Source organism: Lasiodiplodia theobromae (genome assembly GCF_012971845.1).
Source record: "Lasiodiplodia theobromae strain AM2As chromosome Unknown scaffold_17, whole genome shotgun sequence".
NCBI lineage: Eukaryota > Fungi > Ascomycota > Dothideomycetes > Botryosphaeriales > Botryosphaeriaceae > Lasiodiplodia > Lasiodiplodia theobromae.
Window position 1 is genome coordinate 802,705 of NW_023336377.1, and position 27,355 is coordinate 830,059.

Genomic DNA, 27,355 nt, shown 5'->3' on the forward strand with positions numbered 1-27,355 from the left:
TATGGACGGGACACCAAGATCCGACAAACATGAGGCGCCCTCACAGCCGATTAATCCTGTGCCCTCCCGCCCGGTTTCCAAAAATAGAGTTTGAGAGAAAAATGGTTTTAACCAGTATTCAGCGATCAAACTGAACAAGAACAGATACTACACTTGATCTAAGCCTTCCGGCAAAGAGAGCTGGGGAAGAAAATCTTGAGGAATGCGAAGGGAGAGAGGTTTATATAGGTCTGAGTAGAGAGAGGGAGGCAGGGTTGTGTGATGTACGTGAGTCAAGAGAGGCGTAGGCAGCAACGTTGCCTAGTAAAGTGTGACGCCAGAGGCTTGACTATTTCCTACCCTGGACCAATTTAGAGCAAGCCATACCCCAGGAGTGAGAATTTTGTAGACTTTTGCGGCTGCCTACGCTGCTGCCTGCTAAATTCTGAATATCGCTTCTAAATCCGGCAAAGTGAAGAAGACTGCCAGGAACTCTTAGAGAGTATCGCACTTAATTGATGGGAACAAGATACAAGAATCGCAATTTGATGCCTGGCTTCTATAAATATGCATTGACTTGGCCCAAAAGGGGGCAAATCTACAACGCTCTCTGTCATCAACATGATTAGCGACGGCTGAACCGAAATCACCACAGCGACCATATCTACAGGCGCATCACCGCACCTCGCGCAGCGCCTTCTCCATGTCTGCCATATCCAGCTCATCCTTGCAGACACCGCCCTCGCAAATTTGTACACGCGGCGCCTTCACGTCAAGGTTCTTGAACAGCTCATTTCTCTTGTGTAACCATTCGCTCTTGGCGCCCTCGCCCAGTCGCGCGACTGTCGTGTTGGTAGAGATTCGACTTCTTGCCTTGCTGACGGCCTTCTCGACATTGTCGCCCTTGCCAGTTGCGACGATGCTCTTCATGCCCAGCCTCAATGCCACGATGCTGCTAAGCATGCTCGGGAATAGGAATGGATGTTGCATGATTTCGGCCTCGAAGGCTTCGCACGTCTCCTTTGCGCGCTTCGTGTAGTCTGCATCCTCAAGCAGAGCGCCGAGACGGTACAGGTTGCCAGCGGAGACGCCGTTCGTGCTGGGCTCGGCATTGTCCATTCCATCCTTCAGCCGTAGAATGAGGTCGCTTTGGCCTTCTGCGGTGGAAAAGAATCCGCCAGAAGCCGTGTCCCAGAAGCGCTTTATTTGCGTCCGCTGTAATTGGTCGGCAAATTCGAGGTAGGAGTCGTCGAAAGTAGCCTCATAGAGGTCAATTAGACCCGAAATCAGGAATGCGTAGTCATCTGCAAAGGCAGGCGCCTCTCCAGGACCTTGGCGGTATACGCGCTTGAGCGAGGCATCCGCAGAGTTGTACAGCGATGATTTGATGAAGCGTACTGCCTTCTCTGCGGCCTGGCGGTAGGTGCTAGCCTTGTCAGAGCCGGTCGCTTCAAGGAACGCGCTGAATCGTGCAAGAGCGCCGATAGCAAGACCGTTCCAAGAGACGACAATCTTGTCATCCAGGCTTGGGCGGGGCCGCTCCTTGTTCCTGTGCTCTAGAAGTCTCTTCCTTCCACTTTCGAGTATCCTGTTCACTTCGTCTTTCGACAGTCCGAACTCCTTGGCAAGGGCCTCTGGTGTAGAGTTGATGGCTAGAACGTTCTGGTTGATGAGTTCATCGTGCGCATCATGCTCAGGGCTGACGTTGCCGTTTTCGCGGACGTTGAAGTATCGACCGCACACCTCCGCATCCTTCTCTCCCAAGATCGTCTTGAACTCTTTCCTGGTCCACACGTAGAAAGCACCTTCACGCTTCTCTTTATCGTTGGGGCGGTAAAGCGAGTCTGCATCCTCGGAAGAGAAGAATCCGCCATCTGCAGATTGCAGAGGAGGACTGGTGAGGTATGTTGCGATGTCATGAGCGGCATCAAGAAGCTCAGTGTCCTTGGTCACTAGATGGGCATCGAGATAGGCGGTGAGAAGTTGCGCCTGGTCGTATAGCCTGCGGCAATTAGGTAAGGCTGAGAAAATGAGGTGCGGGAGGCTTACATCTTCTCGAAGTGAGGCAGGCTCCAATCCTGTGTTACCGAATACCGGGCAAAGCCATTGCCTACCTGATCATGGATACCTCCACGGGTCATCCTCCGGAGGGTCTCAACGGCCATCTCTTTCGCTTGCACACATTCCTTGTCACCAACAACATGCTCTACGGCCTCGGGGTATTGCTCAAGGCGCAGCAAGAACGACAGGTTGGCTGGAGTCGGGAATTTCGGCGCCTTGCCGAAACCAGCATTCTGCTTGTCGTACTTGTTGGCAAAGTGGGTGTATGCCTCCTCCAGCAATTCCAGATCCAAGCCGTCTCCAATAACACCCTCGCCGCGCTTGCTGAGAGTACCTTCCTGGGCAAATTCACGAAGCTGAGCCGTGACCTCCTTCGCAGACTCCAGGCACCTTTGGCGTTGGGTTTGCCATACATCTTTGATCCTCTCCAATATTTCCAGGAACGAAGGATGGTCACCCAGAACAGTGGTAGAGCCGGGGCCGGGCCAGTAAGTGCCACCGAAGATGGGCTCGAGGTCCGGAGTGATGAACACATTGAGCGGCCAGCCACCAGAGCCAGTGGTGGCTTGCACGTAGTTCATGTATATGCGGTCGACATCGGGGCGCTCTTCGCGGTCAACCTTGACGGGGATGAAGTTGTTGTTCAGAATGTTTGCAATTTCCGGGTTCTCGAACGACTCGCGCTCCATGACATGGCACCCTATACATCCGTTAGACGCTGTAGGGCCCCGCGTTTGCAGCTTGGGACATACAGTGGCAGGCAGCATACCCAATGCTCACAAACAATAGCCTGTTTGTCTTCCTAGCCAAGTCAAGGGCTTCCGGGCCCCACGTTTGCCATGCGACAGGATTGTGCATGTGGCCGCGCACCTAGTTCGACGTTAACGGCCATGGCTCTGCGGAAGCCGGGGCTACGGTGGGACGTACGTAGGGACTTCTGCTCTCGCTCAGCCTGTTAACCAGCTTGAGCTGGCTCGCGACCGGGCCGCCCTCGGCCAAATCCCTTACATCCATCGCGCGACTGGAAGCTCGACAGGTCTGCTGCAGGGGAAGGAGAGAGGTTGCAGCGGGTCTGGGAGGACGAATGCCGCGTGACGAGGTCGGTGACGCGAGCGGGAGTGTTCGGAACCGCGGGGGTGTTGTGAAAGGTCGTAGCAGCTGCGAGTGCCAACGGCGCATGCAGAGGTGGCGACGTCTCGTGGAGAGAAATGCGCTCGATGCGTGGATGCCCGAGGCGAGGCGCAAGAAAGTCGGCGGGCAAGCAACGTCAAAGGCCGGTCATGCAGGTGCGCGGCCGGAGCCCCGCTTGGGTGCAGGGATCGCGAGCTTTCGCGAGTCAAGTTTCTAGCTGCTATCGATAACGACCTTCGCCGCTGCATCTCGCCGCAACTTCCGTTCCTGTATCACCGTCGCACCCCGCTCATCTCGAGATATGACCGTGCCTGGAGTCTCCACTACCCGTCTCGCGCCTCCAGTCTAGGTAGTCAGCCCAGTAGTTCTCGGCTCCCTGCACGCTGCCTTGCTCGACTCAGCGCAGCTACGTCAGCATGGACCGTCCCGCCCATCCACACGCCCTCAAGGAATTCCCAGCAACGCCTCTGGGTGTTCAGAGTGGAATTGAACGCTTCCCAAGGAGGAACAGAGCTACCAATCCTCCCCCTCGAATCGAGTCCTGGCGCTGCAATCTGGTCAGTCGAGCCTTTCCCGATCACGTGTATCCGCAATTGACGTCGTCAAAAGACTGCTCTTTCTCACATCCACAATCTTTACTTTGTAGCTTCCCGCTATGAGGTTCTCGTGTACGAACCGAACTTCCCGGACCAGAAGCTGTCGGCTCAGCCAAGTCTCATCCTTTCTCCCACTGTGCACACCGATACCGTGCCTGATTTCACTGATCTAGCGCCCCTTGGCTCCGGCCGAACCATTAACCACCTCCTAGTAGACTTTCTGGGAAATGACGAGATTTTGCTTCTTGCACTACACGATGGTCGCGTCATTGGCTACCACGTCAACCAGATCCAGCGTGCCATTGACCGGCGCCAAGAGCCCAACTGTGTGGAGACCATCAAGGGCGATGATGTGCGCCCGTTCTTCTCCGAGGATGTTGGCAGCAGTGCGTGGGGCCTAGCGGTTCACCGAGAAGCGCGTATGATCGCAGTCAGCTGCAACTCCCACACCGTCACTGTCTTTGCACTTGCCCTGACCAAAGACTTATTGCCCAAAACCCGCTCATGGCTGCCGGACAGGTCTCAACAGTACAGGATAGTCACTCCAGAAACGGGGCAAAATATCCCATGTGTAGCAGTCTGCAACACAGGCGATGACCCCGAGGGCCGGTGGGTCCTCACCAGCGACATTGACGGCTTCAGCAGGATAATGGACCTCGCTCGATGCTTCAGGAGGGAGTACCCTGCCGTAGACATGCATGCGCATAGATTCTGTGCCATGGCTGAGGTTTCCGGACAGAAACAGTGTGGCTGTGAATTCCTCGAGCAGGGCATGCGATACTACCTGCACGCGAGTAAGTGCTGCCTGTTTCTATCCGTTCCGCTCCCTGTGTTTACCAGACTCATCTTGACCTGTCCTTAATGTCCGTTTTGCAGATTTTGAGGATTGCATTGTATATTCTGAATCATGTGCTTGAAACACCAATTGCTGACAAGAGACTTCAGCTTGGGGTGTTATGTGGCTTGACCGAAGAGCTTTCAAGCGAACCGAGAGTGTCAGCGAAGCTTTAGGCTCAGAAGGTGTTCCTCTGAAGGTCGAAAGGATATCCCCAACATTGAATTGCTATGACAACAGCAACAGCCGACAGCGTGTTCGAAATTCTAGCACCATATATGGTTCCGCTATCGGACGACTTGAGGATGAATCAGATGAATCATCCGATGATGACGTTGACTTAACGGAGCCTCCCATGGAAGGCGACTTTGATGGCATTCAACTCAAGTATGTCGACCCCAGATCAAGTTCGCTTAGCTTAGAGAGCAGAGTAGAGCATCTGATCGGAAGCTGGAGCTTATGATTTCCTGCACAGGAGAGTACCGCGCAATCCTCAAGGTCAGACCACTACTCAGATCAAAATTCCGGCTTCACCAATAATGCGGCTCTCGGTGAAGGACATATTCTTGATCCAACCACGGAGCACAAAGTCACCAGAACGTCCCCCCATCGGCTTCTTCGACCCGTTCTTCCAGCATATCAAACGGAACCCCTTCATGGACCGGGTATGCATGCATGATCGCATCAACTTGTTCGCCCAGATCGTCGAGCTTGGGATCGTGGTGGTTGGCTCGGCTAAGGGACGGGTTGCCATCATGTCTTTGACACAGACAGACGAGACGGATCCAAAGAGCCGGAGACCACTGTATGGATGCAGGATGGACTGTATTCTGCCTTTCCGAGACCAGGAAGAGAGGGGAGATCGGCCGCTCGCACCATTGGCTGGGATCGCTGCAGGACCAGTCCAAGGCATGCTTGGCCGCCAGGCGGACTACTCGAGGAGGTGGAGACTGCTCATGATGTACGTGGATAACTCGGTACTGAGTTACGAGCTAGGAAAATCCCGGGAAGGCCGGGTCACGGTGCATGAGTTTGGTGGCCTCGTTGTGTAGCGGACGGACAGGGGATCGCAACCAATTTTCGGCTTCACATTGGAATATTGCAATGGACCAGTGTAGTTCGCATAAGAAGTGGTCAAGTTGAAATCAAGATCAGCCAAGACAGTCAAGCCCTCGATGCCCCACAGATTGATGCCGAGCTCTCCGTACAGGGTAGTTGAAGCGAGTATCCGGACGTACGTGGGAAATTTCCAAGTATCAAGTACATCCGGGTACCGGATTCAATTCCCAATGTAAGCGGAACGCTATATCTCTAGTATGAAACCTCGGGGAAGCCAAAGTGATTTGTTTGTTGGTAAGAGTAGGAGCAGATGTGGCGCATGACTCGTGCCACCGGTGATGCTTAGCGCTAGCGATCGTCCTCGTGCCCACTATTTCTGCAGCTCCAAGACATCCTGCTCTCCCTCGTCCCTCTCCCACTCTTCCACCACGCATCCGCCGAGATCACCTCCCTCCTGCTGGAACACGTCGGCAACCGTTGAGCGGCCCCGGGCTGAGATCGAGTAAAAGTGGCGTCTACCACGGCACAGGCAACAGTTCAAACATCCGTCGCAAATGATTCAATAACACTTGTGGAGAACGTTTTCACCGCTGTTCATCCCGTCCAGCCGTCACCCGTCTGCCAGAACGTGCTTAGAGCTCCCTAACACCTGTTTCACGGAGGCGCAACATTCGCCTCCGCATTATTTTCAACCTCATTCTTGATCTTTTTTTTCACAAGACCGCCATTATGCCGAGCCTCGACGTCTCCAATTTCAACATCGTCTGCGCGACGCTTGGCGGCTTCGTCACCATGTTTGGACTCGTGTCCTTCCTGTGCAAGGAGAAATTTTACCTCTCCGAAGCCCGTGAGTCCGGCGGCAAGCCGAGTCTTCGATCATGCGCGCTCACATTACGTCATCCCAGTCATTTCCACGGTCGCTGGAGTCATCTTCGGTCCTAACGCCGCCAATTGGATCCGGCCTCACGACTACGCTCTCGGCTCTGAAGACACGCTGAACACGATCAATCTCTACTTCACACGCCTGGTGCTGGGAGTACAGCTGGTCATTGCAGGCGTGCAGCTCCCGAGCAGGTATCTGCAAATCGAATGGAAATCGCTCTCGCTGCTTCTAGGCCCCGGCATGACGGGCATGTGGGTGCTTACGAGCCTGCTTGTGTGGGCCATGGTGCCGAACCTCAGCTTCCTGCAGGCACTAGCTGTTGGAGCCTGCGTCACGCCCACCGACCCGGTCCTGTCGAACTCGATTGTGAAGGGCAAGTTTGCTGATAAGAACATTCCCAAAGAACTTGCTAAGCTTGTCATCGCTGAGTCTGGCGCGAATGATGGCCTTGGCTATCCTTTCCTCTTCTTGCCTCTCTACCTGATCAAGTACCTTGGCCACCATGGTGCGGGCGAGCCTGGTGGAGTCGGCAAGGCGATGGGCTTGTGGTTTGGTGAGACTTGGGGCTACACCATTTTCATGAGCATTGCCTATGGTGCTACCGTTGGCTGGATTGCCAAAGAGCTCCTTCACTGGGCTGAGGAGAGGAGATATGTCGACCGGGAGAGTTTCTTGGTGTTTGCAATCACCCTTGCTGTAAGTGCTCCTCGCATTGCCATCGTGAAGAGGCGTTGGGGCTGATAGAGCATGCAGCTCTTCATTGTGGGAACCGATGGTATGCTTGGAAGTGACGATGTCCTTGCATGCTTCATCGCCGGCAACGTTTTTACCTGGGAGTAAGTGCTCAACCCCTCTACAGAACTTGTCTGATCTGCCACGATAGTGATTGGTTCCGTCTGGAAACCATGGACGACTCTCTACAGCCAACGATCGACATGCTCCTTAACGTGTCTGTTTTCATCTGGTTTGGCGCTGTGTGCCCTTGGAACGTCTTCGCCCACAACAGCGTGATTCCAATCTACCGTCTCATCCCCTTGGGCATTCTGGTCCTACTTCTACGCCGGCTCCCGGTTGTTGTAGGCATGCACAAGCACATTCATCAGATAGAACAGCTGCGCCAAGCGCTCTTCGTAGGTTTCTTTGGACCGATCGGCGTCAGCGCCATTTTCTATCTCTACATCAGCATCGAATTCCTGGAAGGAATCGTCGTCGACGGCGCCCAGCGCGAAGACGCGGCTCACCTCCAGGAAGTCATGTACGTGGTCATCTGGTTCCTGGTCATCTGCAGCATCGTAAGCATCCCCCTCCCCCCAACCAACCCTTCCTCGCACCCCTTTCCACCCAAGCTGACCAAGAAAAACCAGGTCGTCCACGGCCTCAGCATCCCGCTAGGCAAACTCGGCATCCAGATCCCACGCACCCTCTCCAACGCCGTCTCCACGGACCGCAACTCCGACGAGCCCGCCCCCTTCCACATCCGCTCCTTCACCGAGCAGTCCCTCCCAGGCATCCTGCGCAACCGCCACAGCAACACCGCTTCCGGCACCACCACCCCGCGCTCCGCCGCCACCGGCAGCACCGGCGCCAACCTCCTCCCGCGCCCGCTCTACCGCATCGGCGGCTCCGTCATCCGCAGCAAGAGCGGTTGTCAACAGCAGCAACAGCAGCAGCAGCCGCCGCCGAAGCAGACGACGCCGCCGCTGCCGCCCGGCGACGAGAGCGATGCCACCACCACCACCGCCGCCACTGAGCGGGAAGTCACGCGGCCGGTCCAGGTCGCGCGCCCGACGCAGCGGATGCAGTCGATGGATCGGCCGGGTAATGCGGCTTCGTCTTCTTTGGCTGATGACGACTCGAGCTTCTCGGGTAGTAACCCTGCGGCTGTGCTGTCGCCCCGGCACACGGAGGGGCAGGAGCTTGTGCTCGGGCCGCGGACGATCAGGTTTGCGGATGGGTCGGCCAGGAACTATGGGACTAATGTGGAGAGTCCGAGGGATGAGTAGAGTAGGGGGTTGTTTTGTGGCGTGGGTGAGGTGAGGTGAGTGCTGGTGGTTTTGCTTGAGTGGAGGTAGGTAGGTGAATAGACGGAGCCTTTGTACGGCTGAGGTAGGTTGATTCTTGTGGGGTTTGCGAAGCGTTGCATAGAGAACATATGTGCCATGGTAGATGATGGCATCGAGAGACGTGGTTCAACACACATGTCTGTAAGCATAGAATGTTGAGAAGTAGAGATACTACATAGAATCCTTGATACTGCTGCTGCGTAAATGCAGGTGACTTGCTGCTGCGTAAATGTAGGTGACTGGCTGCATTTGTCAGACTGCTCCCTTTTCCCGTAACATCTCTACTATGCCGTGATGATTGCCTTTCAATGCTGTTTGAAGCACAGTTTCCTCGAATAATCCGACTTCTGTTGTCTTAACTGCAGCGCCTGCATTGAGCAATTTCTCCACTGTTGAAGCATGACCATGCTCCACTGCTACGTGGAGTGCAGTAATTCCCTTAGGCCACACTGTTTTGGCTGAACTGACGTCGACATCTGGATTGACCAGTGCATTGACGTTGGCGCCTGCATTGAGCAGTGCCTCAACCACAGGAAGATGACCCTGTTTTGCTGCCGAATAGAGTGCCGTTGTTCCGGACAATCCAGGTATGCGAACTTCGGCGCCTGCACTGAGTAGTTTTTCCACCATAGGAACAGAACCTCGCTCTGCTGCTATGCAGAGTGCTGTTTGCTTTAGGGTGTTTGATGCGTTGACATCGGTGGCTGTGTTGAGCAGTCTCTCTACCAGCGGTTGAAAATTATCCTGCTTTGCAGCTTTTTCGAGTATCGATGCCCCACCTACTGTTGCTATATCATTAATATCTGCTCCCTCATCGAGCAGCATCTTCACTATCTGAACATGGCCCCGGAAAGCTGCCGCTTGTAGTGCTGTTTGTCCGCCTTTTTCAGCGGCTGGTGCGTTGACGTCGGCGCCTATATTGAGCAGCTTTTCCACCAATAGATCGTGACCCTGCTCTGCTGCCGCTTGTAGTGCTGTTCGTCCATGATACTCTGCGGCTGGTGCGTTGACGTTGGCGCCTACATTGAGTAGTGTTTCTATCAATAGATCATGACCCTGCTCTGCTGCCGCTTGTAGTGCTGTTCGTCCATAATGCCCTGCGGCTGGTGCGTTGACATCAACCTTTTGTAAATTGACCGCGCCAAACAGATCTAACACCATCTTGATATTTCCTTCTTCTATTGCTTTGGCTATGCAAGAGCATGCTGTCGGTGCCGTCTCACGCCATTCGAACATCTTCTTTGCTAGCGAGTTTGGACCGCATTCCGTGAGACTACGCTCGAATATTTCATCAAGTTGTTCAGGCTCAAACTTTCGCTCACTAGTTTGTACCCATTCCAGAAGCCCACAGTGCTGCTGCTCTTCCACGAAATGCTGAATACGTTCTTTCCGCTCGGAGAATTCTTCTGGTGACCATTGGTGCTTGATCAGGCTGCTCTCGTTAAGCAATAGACGGTTCCACAAACTCCATGTCGAAGTCGACTGAGTGAAGTTCTTGCAATGGAAGATCCAAAATATTGATGCGTACTGAAAAAAAGGGTGCAAACCAATGATAACATGCAGCGTAGGTGTGTCTCTCTCTTGTTGCGGAAACTTGAATTGGGCGTCTGTCTTTTGTGTCCATCGAATAAACTCGGTGGCAAGCTGTGATGCCTTAGATACAGCGCTTGAAATGCCGCTCTGTCCTGAAGTGGCGTTTATGTTCGCCTCAAGCAAGTCCTGCCCTCGAACACGGGCTTGCGGTTTTGGCCGTTCGACAAGTTGTCTTTCGAAGTCGCTGAAATTGAGATAGGTGATGCAAATTTCTCCAATTTCGTGGTCTGCAGCGTCCATCTCAAAATGGAATTCAGAATTTGCTTCGGTTCGACATTCTCCTAGGAGAAAGTCCTTGATTGTAGAATGTGCGAATTGGAGTACATCATCCTCTTCGTCACAAACAACTAGACCACGAGACCATGACGGGATTCGCGTGATGTCATTTATATAGCGGTCCGGTTCGGATGACTTTTGGAGAGGTTCAATTGTGATGGCTTCTCCGAGCTCTTCGAGCGATAATGGCCGCTTAGCGCATGCGATCCAGTGGAAAATCTTTGACACCAGCATCCTCTCCCCGCTGTTGACAATTCGGGCAAGTAATCGGTCATACATTTCAGGGAGACCTATTGGAAGTCGTTGAAGGGCTGTTCGGATATCGCGGTCACAACGTTGAGAACATAAATCCTGCAAAGCAAAATCGACCCAGAGAAACCTAATTTTATCAGTCAGTGCCATTGATACATGCTTGGTAGTAGGAGCACTCTTACATCCCATGAGCTTTACTGAGTAGGTGGTCTTCAATCTCCTGGAGCATGTCTTGATGACCGACTACCAAGCGCTCTTCTTCTACCATCTCTTCCAACTTCTTCTTGACCATGGTTCTGAGATCTAAATTTGACTCTGGAAGCTTGGTACTGACAAAGTAAGTCTTCTCGAACATCTTCCTCGTACGCCAGCCATCACCATCACGGCTTGACAAAAATAGTTTTATTGTCCGATCCGGTAAGTTCATGATCCTCTGGAAAGCTTTTAAAAGCGAGCGTCTCTCTTCCTCGCCGCACTCATCGAAGGCATCGATTACAATGAAGTAGGTTGTGGAAATTGCGTCCCCTAGCAAGGATTCGAGGTCCGTCAGCTCTGGAGGGCCTGGGTCGAGGATTTTCTCCAGAGAAGATTCTTGATCGGGAGATAAAGACTCAGGATTGAGAATCTGTCTCAGCAGAGAGCTGAGGATCGTAGTTGCATGTAAGGACGCTTCGTTGTCAAAGCGGCAGAAGAAGTAGGCCAAGTTCCCTGCACTTGCAGGATGGCAAGATAGCTCTGAAATCGCACTTGCTCTATTTCACAGTAAGCTTACGGTATCATGGGGAAATTTGTATCACTGACGTAAGGATAGTCTTGCCAGAGCCCACTGCATTGAGAATGTAAGCAAACGCTGTGGATTATTGAGGCCCAAGACTCACATTTTCCAGTCAAGCATAACAGCGATGAGGTAGAATCGGCCACCCAGTCACTGAATTGTTTCGTGTGGGTCAGCCACTGGGCTGTTGAGGCTACACACTGTCTACGAGCGCGCGTCCAGGGCCGATTGTAGTCGTGATCTGAGAGCTTGTTCAAAAGGGATCGCTTTTGCTGCACTGCTATCTTTTTAGCTTGGGTTTCGTAATTTGGTTCATAACTCACTTGATCTTAATCTCTCCATCTCAAGCTCCTTTTCTTTAGCTCTCTGCCTGTGCCAAATCCTATGAGCTTTTGCTCTCGCTCGTTCTTCTGACTGAGCACGTCTTTCTATAGCACTAGCTTTGTGTAGTGCCGCACTTATTTCATTTTTGACTTCTGTGCTCCAGTGTTGCAGCTGCTGGTCGAAAGGGCCGAAATCCGATTCGAAGGACGATAGCGTGACGGTTCTGGCAACATGGACCCATCCTCCATACGGCTCAGCACGTACATAAAATTGGTGTCTCTTGAAAAACTTACCAGACATTTTCATTATTTCTACAGCCCGGGTGCAGCAAGATACAAGGACTGCATAGAAGCTACACAGGCCAGATTGCAATCTAGTCGAATCCAAATAGAGAGCTTGGTACTCGGCATAACGTGGACAATACCTGCCAAACTTCATGAAGAGTGCTGACAGTTTCTCGAAATAAGAGCCAAAATTCGATGCAATCTAGGGTGGTGCTCAGTAATGCGCAAAATATTTCTTGGTGTAGGATTACCAGCAAGGCAAACTTGAGAGTGCCCCAGACCAGTGCTGCTATTTTGGGGTTCGAGGAAACAAACGTTTCCACAATAGTTGAGAATTGCTGGACAGATTGAAGTACTGTCTGCAGACGAGTTGCAATACAGCGACTCTGTCTTTTGGAGTTGATTTCATCTAGGTGCGCTGTGAACTTAAGCACAGCCGCTGCGTCGGGTTGGTCGTTTGACGATTCGAAATTCTGGCGCTGATCGGCATCCAACACACGTTTAAACGCTTCAATAGCTGCGTGCAGTTGTGCTGTCCCTATAGGACTGACTCGTGATGACAGTTGGATCGATTGTGACATTTCCGGGTGGGCTGAGAGAAAGAGCGGCCTCGCCTGTGACAGCGAGGCAGACTTCTATTAATGCCACTGTCTACGGTGCGCTGAGACCATTCGGGGCTATGCATGCAATAGCCGACGAGACTGGTGCCTGCTTGTGGTTCGGCTAAGATCGATGTGGCTGGCCTTGATTCGCTGGAGAGCCAAGGCTGATCATCACAGCACTGACTAAGGCTCTCCACCTTATCGTATGCTAGAGGTCTTGTCTGTTGCAATATTCTGCATGGTAATGTCCGTTGCTGGTAGGTTCAGGATGCCATTATAGTAATTATCTAGAAGTACTCTTTAGGATATCTCCCAAATAGTAGTTTTAGATTAGAGGTGCTACGTTGCATTATTTCTAGACTGTGCTGGGAATGAGGCGCGACACCGAAGTCTGCTATTTGCACAGCCCTTCATTCGAAAGGAAAAGCGTTAGCGCTTTGATCATATTGTAACATAAAATCCATTCTATTCTGCGCTGCGTAGATGTCGACTTTGAGTCTGGAATTTGTGTCGATGTCTGGCGAAAAACACCTATTATCAATTCTGCTTCCGCGGTAAGGACGTACCCAGTCATTGAAGCAACATAAATGACCATCTTATTTCTAGCCATTACGTCTTTTTGAGCGGAAATACGTGACGTAGTCTGTCTGTTCCAGCGACTTATAGTTAACCATGGGTTTGTACCGGCTGGTCCAAAGTGCAATAGCAATGGCTGAATATATTAAAACTGCTCGCCTGAGCCCTGTTGAGGTGAAAACGAAAACTTCGTGAGAATTACCACTCAAAAAATAGTTTTGCGGATACGTTTTCCTCTACCTACCGGCGGCCAAACTTCGACATGGACCTCCTCACCGACGAACTTGAGCGCATGGCCACTAACATCGCCGCCTACGACGGACCCGAAGACGCCTCGGACATCCCTCTCGACTCCATCAGCGGCAGGCAAGTGCCAGCACAGCATCCTAAAGCGCACCCCTCCGAGCCCTTCGGCGAACGCACCGCCACGTCCAGGGTCCGCAAGACCCACTGCACCTACCTCATGCGTCTTGGCGGCCCGCTTTCCACACCTTCCCAAATCCAAAGCATAGCCCGCCTCCCCACTCCTCCCGTCATCATCGAAGGCTCAGCCGACGATGGCACGGCCGCGGCCTTCGTCCGCCTTCCCCACTCTGCCACCACTCAGCTCTCCGCCTGGCTTACCACCGCCGGCATCCCCGCCCACCAGCGCCCCGCCTCCATCCGCCTCTCTGAAGCAGAGAAGAACTTGTCACCCAATTCGCCGTGTCCGACGCTCGGCATCGACACGACGCTGCCACAGCACCGGCCGAACGGCAGCACTGCCGCATTTCACCCGTTTCAGGATGAGTTCCCCGTGTGGTATCTCTTCTACGGGACGCTGGCGGAGCCGGACAGGCTGATGGGTTTGCTAAGGTTGGAGGAGAGGCCGGTGCTGCAAAGGGCAGCGGTGCGTGGTGGCGCGGTCAGGACGTGGGGCGGGAAGTACAAGGCGCTTGTTGATGGGACAGAGAGGATTGATGGGTGGACGTACGAGGTTGTGAGTAAGGAGCAGGAGGATGCTCTGCGGGCGTATGAGACGGAGAAGTATGAGGTGGTGAGGTGCGGGATTGAGATGGAAGGTGGAGAGGAGGTCATGGGGTGCACGTTTCGCTTTGCTGATCCGTTCTTGCTGGATGGGTAGCTTGAGATGGGGGAAAGAACTAAATTGCTACTAACGCCTGTCTATACCAACGCCGATAACCTTAATGCATGGAAAAGCACAGATCCGCCCAGCCGATACCGCCCCAGATGTTGAATCGAAGATACCCATTACAGAGAGATGTTCACAAACCGCGTCACTCCTCCATCACCGCCCCTAACCCCAATACATCAGGCAGTACATCATACACCACACCCCTCACGGCACCAACTCACTCTCCCCCGCCCTCAGCAAATCCCGAAAATGCCGCGCCCTCCCATCCAACACATCCACGCCCTCGGGCCACGCCCTCCTCAACTCCGCAAACACCTCCGGCCTGAACTCCGAACACACCATCTGCGCCGCCGCATGGAAAACCGTTTCACCGCCCGGGCCCAAGTGCCGCACGAGCTTCTCCATACCTGGTTGCCTGAGCAAAAAACGCAGCATATCCACGTCGCCCTGCTGCGCCGCCACGCCGACGACTTGGTGCTGCTGCTCGCTGCCACCACCATCGCGGCTGGCGTGGCCGCGCGGCTCGAGCAGTTTTCGGCGGAGAGTGGTGTCGCGGCTGGCGCAGGCGAACAGCTTCTTCACGACGGACAGGCATCCGTTAGCGACGGCTTCGCAGAGGGCGTCGGCGCCGAGGACGGGGAGGAGGTGCGTGACGAAGGGGTCGAGGAAGGCTTGCCAGGCGTGCTCGCGCTGCTTGAGGGCCGCGAGGGCGGCGTTGCGGGTTTGCTCGTGCGCGGCTTGCTTGGAGGAGGCTTCGGGCTTGGTTAACCCCCTGAGGTCGTCGTCAGTCAGGGGCTTGGGGAGCCAGAAGTCGGGGTAGGGGCTGTAGAGCCGCATGACGTGGGTCCAGACAGCGAGGGTGCGGAGGCGGGAGCCGGATTTAGAGATGAGGTGGTTGGCCAGGCTGAAGCGCGAGGTCTGGAGCAAGCAGGTGAGGGCGTGCGAGGCGGATTGGGGGTGGAAGTGCGGCGGTTGGAAGGCGTCAGGGCGGTCGAGTATCATGGCTGTCAGCGCGTCCAGTCTGAAGTGCACGGCGATGACGAGGGCGTCGAGGACCGCGGCGGGGTCGTCGGGGAGGAAGGTCTTTGTGTGGAGGTAGTTCTGGTCCGTCCAGTTCAGCAGGATGCCCGACCCTGGCTTGCAGATTGCCACGATGCCGTCGACTTGCTCGGCGGTTGGGCCGCCCGCGGAGTTGGCCATGTGGTGCGGCCAGGCGCAGGCGGCGTAGTTGAAGAAGGCGGCCTGAGGCTGGCCGGATTGGATGAAGTCCTTCTTCGAGCAGTCGGGGAATTGCAGGTAGCGGATGCATTTGGACGCCATGGCTCCGTTCATCTTTGTCTTGCGTTGGATGAGATTCTTGTCATCTTTGATGTCGTCCGCCGAGTCCCACGTGCTTGGCTCCTTCAACAGGATGAGCTTTTGGAGCGAGTTGTGGTAAAGCCGCAGCACTGACTCGGGGTCGGACTCGTCGTCTGTTATGACAAAGGGGCGGATCGTTTGAATGATATTCTTCTGCTCCTGGATATTGAGTTCTTGAGGCAGCTTGTCGCCATCCTGAGTGTCGTAGACGACGAATGCGCAGGCCTCCCGTATCGTAACTGGCCGGGAAGTGATGGCAAGGAATCGGAGAAGGGGGTTTACCATCTCCCGGTCAACATCAAGGTGTTCAAGCACCTGCTTCCGTATTTCTGTCCACTTCTGCGGTATCTTGGAGTGCCCGGATGGTGCATTTTCGATGACTTGCAGTACCTTGTCGGCGCTCCGATACAGCGCTCCTCGAGTGAGTGCATCGGCGTGTGCCACGTTCAGGTAGACCATCATCGGAGATCCGTCAGCCAACACTGAGATTTCCTTAATCAAGCGCTGCTGCTCTGCCTTGCTGTACTGATGTCTCCGTCCATCCTCGAAGAACTTCGCGTCCATCAGGTGCTTGGCGATACGGTAGTTCTCTTCACGGATATCCTTGCGCAACTTCTCGATGTCAAACGTCTCTCCCGGCACCAGCTTCTTCACGCAGCTGTTCGGCTGCGACGTAAGGAAGACCTTGCACTGACACATCAGTTTGCGGAGATCTTGGAAGAAGTGATTTAGCTCTTCCCGGGCCTCAAAATCCAAAGCGTCGAGTGCATCGAGGAAGATGCAAACTTGCTTGGGCCCAGCATCAAGCAGTCCAATGAAGCACTGCCTCAGCACTTCCGGTCTCCGCGACTGTCGTTGGGGATCCGTGGCAGTGCACTCCTGGAGTAGCTGCCAAAGATACACCTCGAGTTTGGGGTGCCAGGAAAGGAACTGCCGGATCAGACTGCAGTAGATATTTGTAGGCTCACTCCTCTCGCTATCATTGTGAATGTAGTAGCGGAGGACTGTGCGATCTTTTGAATCGGATGCGAGATGATCCGCAAGGTACGCGGTGGCCACTGTTTTGCCAGATCCCATGGCGCCAAACATGGTAAGGAAATGAGTGGCTGGTGTGGGGGACTGATTCCAAAACTTGAATGGGCCATGGGTGGAAAACAGCCATTGACAGGTGCCAGCAGCTGGCGTCGAGGGTCTGTATGCAAGCTCGTGAGAGCATTCTCTCTCCAGAATCTTTGCAACTGAGTCATTTGTCAGCTGGGAATCCCGATAAAAGGGCACTTAGGTCATACTCTGGTTTTTGCGAGACACGTCGAGGGTTTCCGCGGCCGTCTCCAACGTGTCTATCTGAACTCCCTCAAGGAAGTGATCCCAGAAGCTGGAAAACTCATTCACAGCTTCAGTAATCTCATCCCGGTGCTTCATAATCGCGGCGCCGAAGTTTCGATGGTACTGGAATATCTTCATCGCTACCAAGTAGAATCTGAACATCCCAGTGTACACTTTCACAAGATCCTGCCGATGTTAGCGGAATGACATTCAGTAGTGATACTTCTCATTCGTACTTTCCGAAGGAGTTCAGGCTCCTTCGTACTCAGCGCAATTGCATCACATTGGAGCAATCGCGGCGCGAGATCGAAAAGACGGTGGATCTCGGTATCGAGGGTGTCGGCAGCGCCGGCTAGTTGGATCCCGACCTACATTGGTGGTATCAGCAATGTTTGCACAGCACCGGACAGGGACGTGTATCAACTGCAGTATCCAGATGTCTGAGTTGCTTTCGGACCACTTACGGAGCAGCTCGCGCTGACGATCTGAGAGACGATAGCGAGGGATCCAGTGGGCTCGGCTGCCCCGACGACCCCCGTGAAGCTGGCCACCTGTTGTATGGCTTCGAGCTTCGGCTGGAGCTTCTTCATGCCCTTCCGCGTACGAGAATCGCGGAGTGACTTGTCGTTCGCATTGCTAAGGTTATGAAGCAACTGACCGGCGTCTCGGAAATGTTTGGAATTGATACCACGCCGTTCCTCTGGCGTGAGGCACTTGTATGCTTCGTTGTACGCTGTTTCGTGCGTGGCACGGATCTTTCGGTTTGTGTGGATTGGGTTTGTGGGAGTACTATTCGAGCACTTGCTGGACCCACAGTCCCGCGGCGTCATCCGGTCCTTCTGATTTTTGTCAATTGAAATACCGAAGTATCGGGACTATCTTGAAAGTTCGGAGAGCGAAAGGTGCAAAAGAACTTACCGGTTTTTTCTCATTATGAGATGTATGGGGTTTCCTGGAGCTGGTATCAATCAAGTATCTAAGGCCGAATCCATGGCCAAGTAAGACGTACTTTCTTTCCCCTTCATGATTGCCGGAAAAGCGGCTTAGTAACTTCGTAAACCAGGAAGAATGTGAGCCAGGTGATTGAGTCTGACGAACAAGATTTTATCAGCCCCTGACACATGTTTTGGGAGTTCATGAGCACTCATACCCTCGACGAGGCATGCTCTTTGTGGCCAATCGTGGGCATATTGGAGAAGTAAGTCTCGCTGCGGGTTAGGAACTAATATGATCGGAAAGTCTATGGATGGCAAAGTAGATTACAACGGCGGATGATTTGAGCCATGATGAGCGATCATTGAGACATTTGTATAGAGCTGAGACCGCTGAAGATACCTAAATTGACAAACATGTAAGTAGCACTGCAGTGGGTATGAAACTCGGAGAGAGGTTGGAAGGTATCACGGTAGCCAATTCATACATAATTGGATGTACGGACGAAGCCGTTGTTGGCGATCAAGCGAGCTTCCAAAGCAGACAGCCACTTGATTAGAGGCCACATGCAGCGGGATGCTGTTGGAGTTGAACACAACTGTTGACAGGAGGTACAGCGCGAGATTTTTCTGAACTAGTGATCCCATCTTCATGTATGCACCAATGCAACTCCGTAGGGCTGTCTGTGTGTACAGCGAGGGTAGTCCGCGGCCACTTATCCTTTACTATTGCTCAGGAATCTAGAGATTCCTACAGTAAATTGCAATACCTTCACCTTTCGGTCAAGAATACAGAACAGCAACTTCATCGGTATGCCGACAGAATGCTGAAAATAACCACTATACATCTATGAAGTCCGCCAAAGCAATCTACAACTATGTTGGTTGTTTGCTTAATAGTTGCTAGCAAAGAAGCGAGTACTGCCATCTCTTGCAGATCACAGAAAACACAGCACTCAAGGTTTGTTCGAGTCCCCTGCATCTTTGTTGGACGTGAGCATGTCACGGCCGCACGGACTACTGCCATGAGACTGCTCATGCTGCTCTACCTGGATTGGGTCTAGCGCCACCAGGATAGGATTAGCTACAAGCCGGACGAGTTGATCTGTCGCTGTGCTCCCGCGTGATACCCCAAGTAACAAGCAGCGCGCTTCAGAGATTTTTTCGCAACTCCTTCAGGATTCGGCCATACTATTGAATTTACTAATCGATAAGTACCCATCACGCAATTGTTTCCAGCGGTGAAGGGTCCATCGGAAGTGAATTAACCTCTTTTGGTTGCGGAGGGAATGTTCTCCTCTGACGTCACCATAGTTTTTTTCTTCAGAGCAACGAGGAAGAGATATCTGATTGGTGATGAGACGACAGCAAACAACCAACCGGACACCAGTTAACCGTAGCAAACGTAGACAAGAATAGGTGCCCTTTCTTGTTTGCCTTTGCTTGCTGATTGCCCCATCGCCACCTGAGGCAAAGAAAAAAAAAACTTGAGCGGGGCTTGAAGACAGTCGGTCAACGGCAACTGCCACCACCGGTCAAAGCACCAACAATGTCTCGGCACCCAACCCCGGTGCGAGTGTGTACGTATCATCGCCACACACATACACAAACCCCGCGCTCGTGCCACGACCTCCCCAACAAAAGAGAAGACGTCCATCGGAGCACCGCAGCGACGCAATCGAGGCGTCCCACGTCGCAACCACGTGACCTCGAAATTGCCAAATCAAGTAACCATGTCGCGACGGAGGAAACGCTGGTGCCTAATGATAGTCGTCATCACCGACGCTCATAATCATGGGCGGCAGAAGGACACTTGTCCGCTCGTCGTACCTCCACGCGGCTTGGTGTTCAGGACAAGTGTCTTCTTCTCAAACTAAACAAAGGTACAAACCAGGAAAAACAAACCAAAAATAGAGAAGGAATACCCCGCTCAGCAAAGAGAAAATGGAGGCAAAAGCGGACATCATCGTGCGGAGCAACCACCGATCACAATTGATAGCCCCATCGTCATGAACCCAAACACCACCAATGAACTTCACCGAAATCAAACGTTCCTATCCCTCCCCTCCTCACCCCTTACCTTACCGTTTCTTTTCCCCCGCCATTCTTCCAAGTTCCGATTCGTTCCCTGCATTGTCTTGGCATGACCATAGCACCACCATAGGCATTTCCCCTTCTTCCATCGAAAATTTCCAGTGATCGACGCACGTGTTTGTGATTATACCCCCCGCCAAACGTTGCACAAAAGAGAACGCGTACCTTGCATATCACAATCCTACCCTCCCACGCTTCTCACTTTTCCCGATGCGAGGATTTGGAATGAGAGACAACTACCACGGAAACACACGTGGGGACGGGAAGGGGAATGGTGTCCGTGCCGGTGGATTGGTATCGGAAGCTAAAGGTCGCCCTGCATACCTTAGCGTGGGTACAGAGATGAGAAAGAGACTATCGGGTCAGAAGGTGGCCCGGTCGTATGTAGGTAGTACAAGAGAAGAGAAAAGAAAAAAACTTTCGCCGCTACTGAAAGGTAAGGATAAGAATGAAGGCGAATCACTGGATCAAGCTAGGGGTCATTCGAGTATAAAAGCCCGAGAGAACCAAGCTAGTGGGCGAGTGTAGGGGAGGGGGTGGCACGATGAGATGAACTGAAACTGTGGACGGAAGAGGAAAAGATGACGACATCATCATCATAGACAGAAGCATAGGTATGATCTAGAAACAATAGAATTCGTATCCATCATTTGCCCGCGTGAACCCCTGAAACACCTTAGCCAATCCGTTTTCTGCGCCTCCGACACTTGTCGGAACAAAACTTGCACGGTGACACCCATCACCAAAGGGACACGATGTGTGATGGAAACTCAAGTTGAGCAAACTCATCTAGTACACGAGAGAGTCCCCAACTCCAACCCGTTGAGGACTCAAGTAAAGAAAAGAAAGAATCGTTCACGCAAAACTGGGAATCTATGTACAGAAAAAAAATGAGCACCAAACTAATCATCAAACCAGTAGTGATGACAACGCCGCCTCTGATCCCACGAGGCAGGCGAAGAAAAAACAAATTTCAAAAAGGAGACTGGGAATCGATCCTTCTTTGCCCGTCCATCCATTCACCCCGTCCAATGCCCGCCGTTCCATTCCACCAAGTCCAAAAAAACTCGCTGTCGTGAAAATAAAAAGAAAGTTGTCTTTGTTTTGGGTTAAAAATGTCGTGAGAGGGTTGCTGTTTGTCGTGTGGAGGATATGTAGCGATTGTTATACAGACAATCTGTAGTCTTTCTCTTTTCATGCTGCAAAACCCCCTCTGCGCTTTTCTTGAATGTGCCAGGAAAGGAAAAAGCGGAAAGATGGAGGAGACAATTAAATGTAGGGGTTTGGAAACCATCCACTGACACCGCGCTATATAAGAAAGAAACCTGATCGCTGACTGCTAAAGGAAGCAAAAGCAGTTGTCGACAGAGTCAAAGAGTTTGTGCAAGGGATTATTACGCTGTTTGCGCGCAAGCAAGAGCCAAGACAAAACGCACAATCCCTAAGCAGGTGTACTCCACTTGCGCCATGTAGACATGAAGCTCTCGGTAAAGAGAAAATAATGAGACAGCTTAGTTTAAGCAACCTCGACAATGCGGCCGGGAGTCGTGCGCTCCTGCACTGCGCCAAAGAAGGCAGAGGCAGCGGCCCATAGCTGCGGAAGCCTGCTCCGCAGCATTGCGCACAAAATGATGAGCAGCAGGGGAATCCAGACAAAGAACAGGTTGCGGTCGCTCCTGATGCGCTTGAGCTTCTGCGCATGGGCTCTCCTAACCTGCTCCTGCTCTTCCTTGGTAAGACTCTTCTTGCCAAGCTCGACATTGAGGCTGCTCTTGGTCGCTTGGCTCGAGCTCTCAGCCTCGGTATCGAACTGCTCAGCGCAAGCCTGGTCGAGAAGATGGTCAGCGGCAGCTTGAGCCACCGACATCTTCTTGACATCCGTATCCTTGTCCACGTTCTCCGGATAGATTTCCTCATACGCCGGAGGAGCCGCTGGTGTAGTGAACAAATCCTTCCATTTGTAATCATTGCTGCTCGATCCTGACGGTGTTGCGGTCTCGTCACCAGAGGATGACGGCGTGCGCGGAGGACTGCGGTGCGGTACAAGCGAGCTGATGCGGCGCATCATGGGGTGGCCCTGGTAACCGGGAAGGTTCGGTAGAGGCGGAAGAGCAGGAAGCTGCAGGTTCGGAAGGTTCCAGTGCATGTTCTGCTGAAAGTAGTTAATTTGAGCAGACAGGTTCTCTCTCCAGGCATTCATAGCAGCTACAACAGGCATTGCTGGCTGGTTCTGCCGGTTAGTCGGAGGCAGAGGCCGAATATCCTTCGTGCTACCGCGACGCGAAGCTACCCAGGCAGGAGCTGACGGGCTCTCCTCTGGTTCCTCGGACTCTTCCCCTTCGTCTTCGTAGTCGGCTTCAACTTCACTGACGTAGCTGGGCGAAGATGACTCCCACATAGAGTGGGTAGAAGCGATACTGCTTGCCCTGCTGCGCATCGAGAACGTCACGGAACCAGCGCTGCGTGTCCGCCTGTGCGACCTGACTCGCTGGAGTGCGTTGAGGACCTCCTCAGAAGTAGCCAAGTCAGATGCCAGATATCCTTGGAGGCTACGCATCATCGGGTCAGCGCCCTTGAGGATCAGACGACGCACAATCTGCGAGTGGCCGTGCATGGCCGCCATCATCAGAGGAGTGTAACCTCCACGGTCGCGAGTATCAGGGTTGGCACCTCTCGCGAGGAGGCCCGCGACGACGCGACCATATCCCAGACTGCAGGCCAGCGACAGGAATGTGGCTCCAGTCTTGTTCTTCATATTAAAGCGTGGTGGGTGGGGACTGTCGTCCATGTCGACCAAGTCCAAGCACCGGAGCAACATTTCCTCTGTGTCCATTGGCGGAGCGTCCGCATCGAATCCAGAACCCCTTTGCTGCATGTTGCTGCCGTTCTGAGTCCAACCGCTGGTAGCCATGTTTACCACGTGACGCGCGAAGCTATGGTAGTCGTCCGCCTTCGTAGTGCCGTTTTGCTTCTGGCAGAGAATTCGCAAGGCCATCTCACAGATGCGTTGGTCTTCGTCATCCACGTACTTGAAGTGGACACCCGGGCCAGGTCCAGGTGGTGGAGTGTATCCGTTGTTCATCCGGATAGTCACAGGGACGATACCGGCATTCGGAGATGGAGGCAACAGGCTGACCAGAAGCTGGCTGTTCCAGTAGGTAGTGGTAGTAGCGATCACGTCGCCGAAATAGATTTCCATATCTCTGGAGAAATTCGACCCGAGGATCGAGATTTCGATCCCTCCAGACTTGGAATACTCGCTAGGAGTGACCTTGTAGATCGCAGGAGCCGGAACCTGAGTGGGCGAGTCCATCTGCGACTGCATCAGGCTCATGGGATTTCCAACAACGCTCGGCGGGATTGATGCTGGGTTGTAAGCACCCATCGACTGCCTCCCAAGGGATGGGCTTGGAGCACGGCTGTGGTGTGCCGAGTTTGGCACAGAGTAGAAACTGTAGCTACTGCCACCCACAGCGTCCATGCTTCCAGCGCGCTGACTAGGGGTAACAAGACCGCCGTTGCTGCCAGGAGTGGATGGGCCAGAAGGGTAAGGAGGAATATTGAGGGGCTGCATTCTGAATTGAGAGTCGTTTGCAGTCGTGTACACATTGCTCTGAGGCACGGACGTAGGAGGCATGGTGGTTGCCATTACCATGGCTTCTGCGGTTGTCCCAGGGCTTGGCGGATTGTTGACACGATTTATCGTGGTCATGGTGAGTTCTCTGGTAATTTTGTGATGGTGGGCAGAACTCGATTTTCGCTTCTTGTTGGGGCCCGTCTGCGTAGCCACCGGCGACGTCTGACGCGAAAGATTTTTGGGAGTCATGGCCGCCGATGTGGCCTGCGACGGCATGTTGGACGGCCTGGAGATGTTCCTGGAACCTGTCCAGTTGCTCTGGAAGGCCTGCAGGTCATTGGTGGAGTGGTACGGCCTGCGATGCGAAATGGATTGCAAATCGGGCTGCTCTGCTGGAGGAAGCAGGGGCGGGTTGAACGGCTGAGTCGGCTCCGTAGGCATTCCAGTGGTGGAAGGAATTCCTCCTTGCGTCTTGTGATCGTCTGTGATAAGAATTGGGTTCGTCATCGATTGCGCGATTATCTTGCCCTGATAGTCCTTCATGGTGAAGATCACCCTGGAAACCACCGTCAGTTTGGAAGGTGCACAATGTCTGGCCAGGCAGAGACTTACCGGAAACCGTTTTTCTCGCCCTGGTGGCGACAATAGCAAGCAATGCGCATGGGCACCTCTACTTGCATTGCGGTGGGCGGGAACACCGGTTCGCTGGCAACCTGTTCGTTGGCTTGCTTGGGGGGCTGGGGAGGCCCCCAGTCCTTGTATTCCTTGTCGTTGAACACGATTACTCGTTCATACTCGTATTCTGCCCATGCCTCCTCGTCTTCCTGCTTCTTCACTCTCTTGCGAGCAGCACGCTTTCGCTCACGCTGGACACAGTTCTGACATATGCGCACCTCTCCGCCATTGGCAGGCTTGTTTGGGTCATCAGGATCGTCATCCGCCATGTCGCCCTGAGAAGGCCGCCGTGGCTTGCTTTTCCGTGCGTTTGATTCGGAACCCGCTGCTCTTTTTAAGGCGCGATCCCGCAACTCAGGCTTTTCCATGGCACTTGCGCATACAAGTGACGTATGAAGCTCTAATGTGTCGGCGGCCTTGACGATGTCCTTTGCTAACAGTTTAGGCTTTGAAATGGTGTGTGTGGGAAGATGGAGCTTCGTAACTCCGGGCGGTAGAGGATCCAAAGTCATCCTGATATTGATCTGCGTTTCGACTCGCGACTTGTTCCCGTCCTGGTGGATGTATAGGATGGTCCGGGGTCGCCCGCCGGGCATGACATTCGAGAACACGAGGGCGTCGCCGGTAGGAAATGATAGGTTTGGCTGAGTCGGCGAGAGCTCGTTCTGCCAAGAGGGGGTCTGGAAGGTTGAATTGTTGCCTTGGCTATTCCAAACAGGCATGGTTTGAAACACGTCTGCGTTAAAGGCTGCCGGCGATTGGCCTTCAAACATAACGGACGGCGAGGCGCCCTGACTTCCACTCATGCCAGACATGGGCGAAGGGTCGCGAGACCCAATGAAGAAGCCAGAGTCTTTGGCAGTGGCATTTCGCTGCTCAAGTCAGACGCAATTTCCGGACTTTTTCTGGTAGAAAACTTACCTGAGCGATGGTCCGGCTTTCAAACGAGTGCTGTTCCAAATTTGAGGGCGCGATTGTCTGGCCGGGCGAGTTGTTAAAAGTGAAGACGGCCGGGCTGTTGTCGGTACTACCAACATCGAAGTGCGACGCCATGGTCTTGCCAAGCGAATCTACGTCGTGCTCGAGGTCGAGAAAATCATGGGGCTCTCGCTTGACGAACATGGAGTCGTTGCCGTCGGAGGAAGCTTCCAAGGCGGCTATGTGGTCCTTCGGCCAGTCATCCATGTAGCTGTCCATGTGGTTGTCCATGGGGTCGAAGAGCGCGGAGGGCGAGGAGTCAGACGAGGTCATCTTGCGCTTGCGCCGGCCGGACGTCTCGGAAGCGGAATCTTGACTCGAGCTGTCGGGCGACGAAGACATGTGCGAACGCGGCTGTAAGGTAGATTGTGACTGCAGCGGCGCAGATGTCTGCTCGCTGCGGGAGGGGAAGGGTTTGGCGGGCGATGCGAAGCCCGCCAAGGCGGGCTGGCCGCCCGGGGTGGGCGAGGAGACGAAGGCCTCTGCGTTGAGGAATTCGGTGTAGTCGTAGTTCGGCTCAGGATTGATGCCCTGGTCGTACATGTGTTGCTCGGTGGGCCAGGACTCTACTCCCATGTCGGAGTCGATGATGTGCGGGACGTAGGAGTCGTCGTCGTCCATTGCCAACGGAAGGGTTCAGGCCGCGTCGCACGGCGGCGGCGTCGGAGCGCAGGGTCGAGGCGCGCGATTTGGTTTGGGCCCTCGAGAACGTGCGGAAGTAATTGTTCGGTCGGGGCCGCGAGGGGTCGCGAGGCTGCTGTGGTGCTGTCGGCGTCACTAGACGGGCATGGCAGAGGCGGAGCGGAGAGGAGCGGTGGGTGCAGGCGTACGTTCGAAGTCGAGGTGGATGGATGAGGTGGGATGTGGATGTGGGTGGGTGCGTCGTTGCTGGCGCAGCAGGCGATAGGCTGCCAGTGCCCGCGTGCGTGGTCAGGTCGACGAAACCCTTTTCGGGATGGGAGGCAATATTGCGATTTCGCCGAAGGGACGGCCGGGAGCGAGGACGAAGGTCAGGATGCCGACAGGCGGCCAACGGTGTTATAGCATGCAGGATTGCAGCTCGGGACTGGGCTGCCGGTGGTGTGAAGGCGGGTGCCGTTGTCGTCACGAAGCGCGCGGTGGTCGGCTTGCCTGCTCGACATCGCCCTCTAGTGATCGCCGCTGTGCGGAGAGGAGGCCCTTTCTCCCCGCTAGCAGCAACGCAGTAAGGCGCCGCATCAGCCTGCAGCGCCTCCATCTGACGCCCTGGCGCCGACGCTGTGCATGCCTCCTTCGCCTTCGCGACCCCGCTGATTGGGCCCCTTCGAAACGGACTCGCCCGCCCGCAAACCCTTGGCCGTGGAATCTGCGCTGGCGCGCCGCGCAACGACCATCCCGGATCCGCCTGCAGGCCGTTGAAGTACAGCTACATCGTCTACCAGCAACCACCGCTGCTGCAGCCCGCCCTGCCCGCCATCCGCCTACCGCCGCCCGCGCTGCCGCTCGCCATGCTCGTGCCTGCCTGCTGCGGCCGCGCTGGTGCTGCCACCTGCCGTTGGCCGCCCGTCACTGCACGGCGGCCTTGAGAGCAAGGTCGCGCAACCTGGGTGCGCCAGCCTAGGTGCATGATGAGGCTGGTTTCTGGGCGGGTCCAACGCAAGATAAGGAACAGGCCTTTCCGCTTTCAAACCTCCTCCTCCAGCAGAGCGCAAGAGAGACGCGCCATCCGAAAACCTCTGCTCCGCCGGCCCTGGACAGCTAGCCCCTACTGTGGCAAGCGCCCGGTTCCGTCGACGCCGCAGGCTGACGTATAATGCCTCGTCGCGACCGTCGTGCGAGCTGCCAAGCTGGGCCTCTTGAACAGCACCCCCACAACTCCACACCAAGCTGCGGGTCCTCCGCTGACAGAGCCGGTGTCTCGACTTGGCAACCAGAGGCGGGGTTTCAAGGAGGTGCCTCTCGAGCTTTCAATTCTGCAGAGGTTGTCTGCACAGCTGCTGACTGCGCGGAG

The 27,355-nt window shown here is 54.1% G+C and overlaps 6 protein-coding genes across 6 annotated transcripts; 3 read left to right on the forward strand and 3 right to left on the reverse strand.

The window, feature by feature from the left end:
- Window positions 1-654: 654 nt before the first annotated feature.
- LTHEOB_6175 (uncharacterized protein) lies at window positions 655-3,054 on the reverse strand (the record flags this gene model as incomplete). The annotated part of the gene is made up of 4 exons (XM_035515402.1): window positions 655-1,981; window positions 2,029-2,740; window positions 2,793-2,910; window positions 2,968-3,054. The coding sequence occupies 4 exons, from the start codon at window positions 3,052-3,054 to the stop codon at window positions 655-657; spliced, it is 2,244 nt and encodes a 747-aa protein (XP_035373306.1).
- A 533-nt stretch (window positions 3,055-3,587) lies between these two features.
- LTHEOB_6176 (Ribonucleotide reductase transcriptional regulator CRT10) lies at window positions 3,588-5,654 on the forward strand (the record flags this gene model as incomplete). The annotated part of the gene is made up of 5 exons (XM_035515403.1): window positions 3,588-3,728; window positions 3,781-4,153; window positions 4,358-4,561; window positions 4,713-4,989; window positions 5,078-5,654. The coding sequence occupies 5 exons, from the start codon at window positions 3,588-3,590 to the stop codon at window positions 5,652-5,654; spliced, it is 1,572 nt and encodes a 523-aa protein (XP_035373307.1).
- Window positions 5,655-6,390: 736 nt separating this feature from the next.
- Window positions 6,391-8,547, forward strand: LTHEOB_6177 (Cation/H+ exchanger; the record flags this gene model as incomplete). Its single annotated transcript, XM_035515404.1, has 5 exons — window positions 6,391-6,508; window positions 6,567-7,240; window positions 7,298-7,380; window positions 7,428-7,836; window positions 7,909-8,547. The coding sequence occupies 5 exons, from the start codon at window positions 6,391-6,393 to the stop codon at window positions 8,545-8,547; spliced, it is 1,923 nt and encodes a 640-aa protein (XP_035373308.1).
- Window positions 8,548-13,551: 5,004 nt separating this feature from the next.
- Window positions 13,552-14,412, forward strand: LTHEOB_6178 (Aig2-like protein; the record flags this gene model as incomplete). Its single annotated transcript, XM_035515405.1, has 1 exon — window positions 13,552-14,412. The coding sequence occupies one exon, from the start codon at window positions 13,552-13,554 to the stop codon at window positions 14,410-14,412; it is 861 nt and encodes a 286-aa protein (XP_035373309.1).
- Window positions 14,413-14,628: 216 nt separating this feature from the next.
- On the reverse strand, window positions 14,629-18,041 carry LTHEOB_6179 (Ankyrin repeat protein; the record flags this gene model as incomplete). The annotated part of the gene is made up of 5 exons (XM_035515406.1): window positions 14,629-17,021; window positions 17,073-17,295; window positions 17,346-17,477; window positions 17,574-17,745; window positions 18,028-18,041. The coding sequence occupies 5 exons, from the start codon at window positions 18,039-18,041 to the stop codon at window positions 14,629-14,631; spliced, it is 2,934 nt and encodes a 977-aa protein (XP_035373310.1).
- A 3,610-nt stretch (window positions 18,042-21,651) lies between these two features.
- LTHEOB_6180 (Ankyrin repeat protein) lies at window positions 21,652-25,986 on the reverse strand (the record flags this gene model as incomplete). Its single annotated transcript, XM_035515408.1, has 3 exons — window positions 21,652-24,268; window positions 24,325-25,259; window positions 25,309-25,986. The coding sequence occupies 3 exons, from the start codon at window positions 25,984-25,986 to the stop codon at window positions 21,652-21,654; spliced, it is 4,230 nt and encodes a 1,409-aa protein (XP_035373311.1).
- Window positions 25,987-27,355: the final 1,369 nt, after the last annotated feature.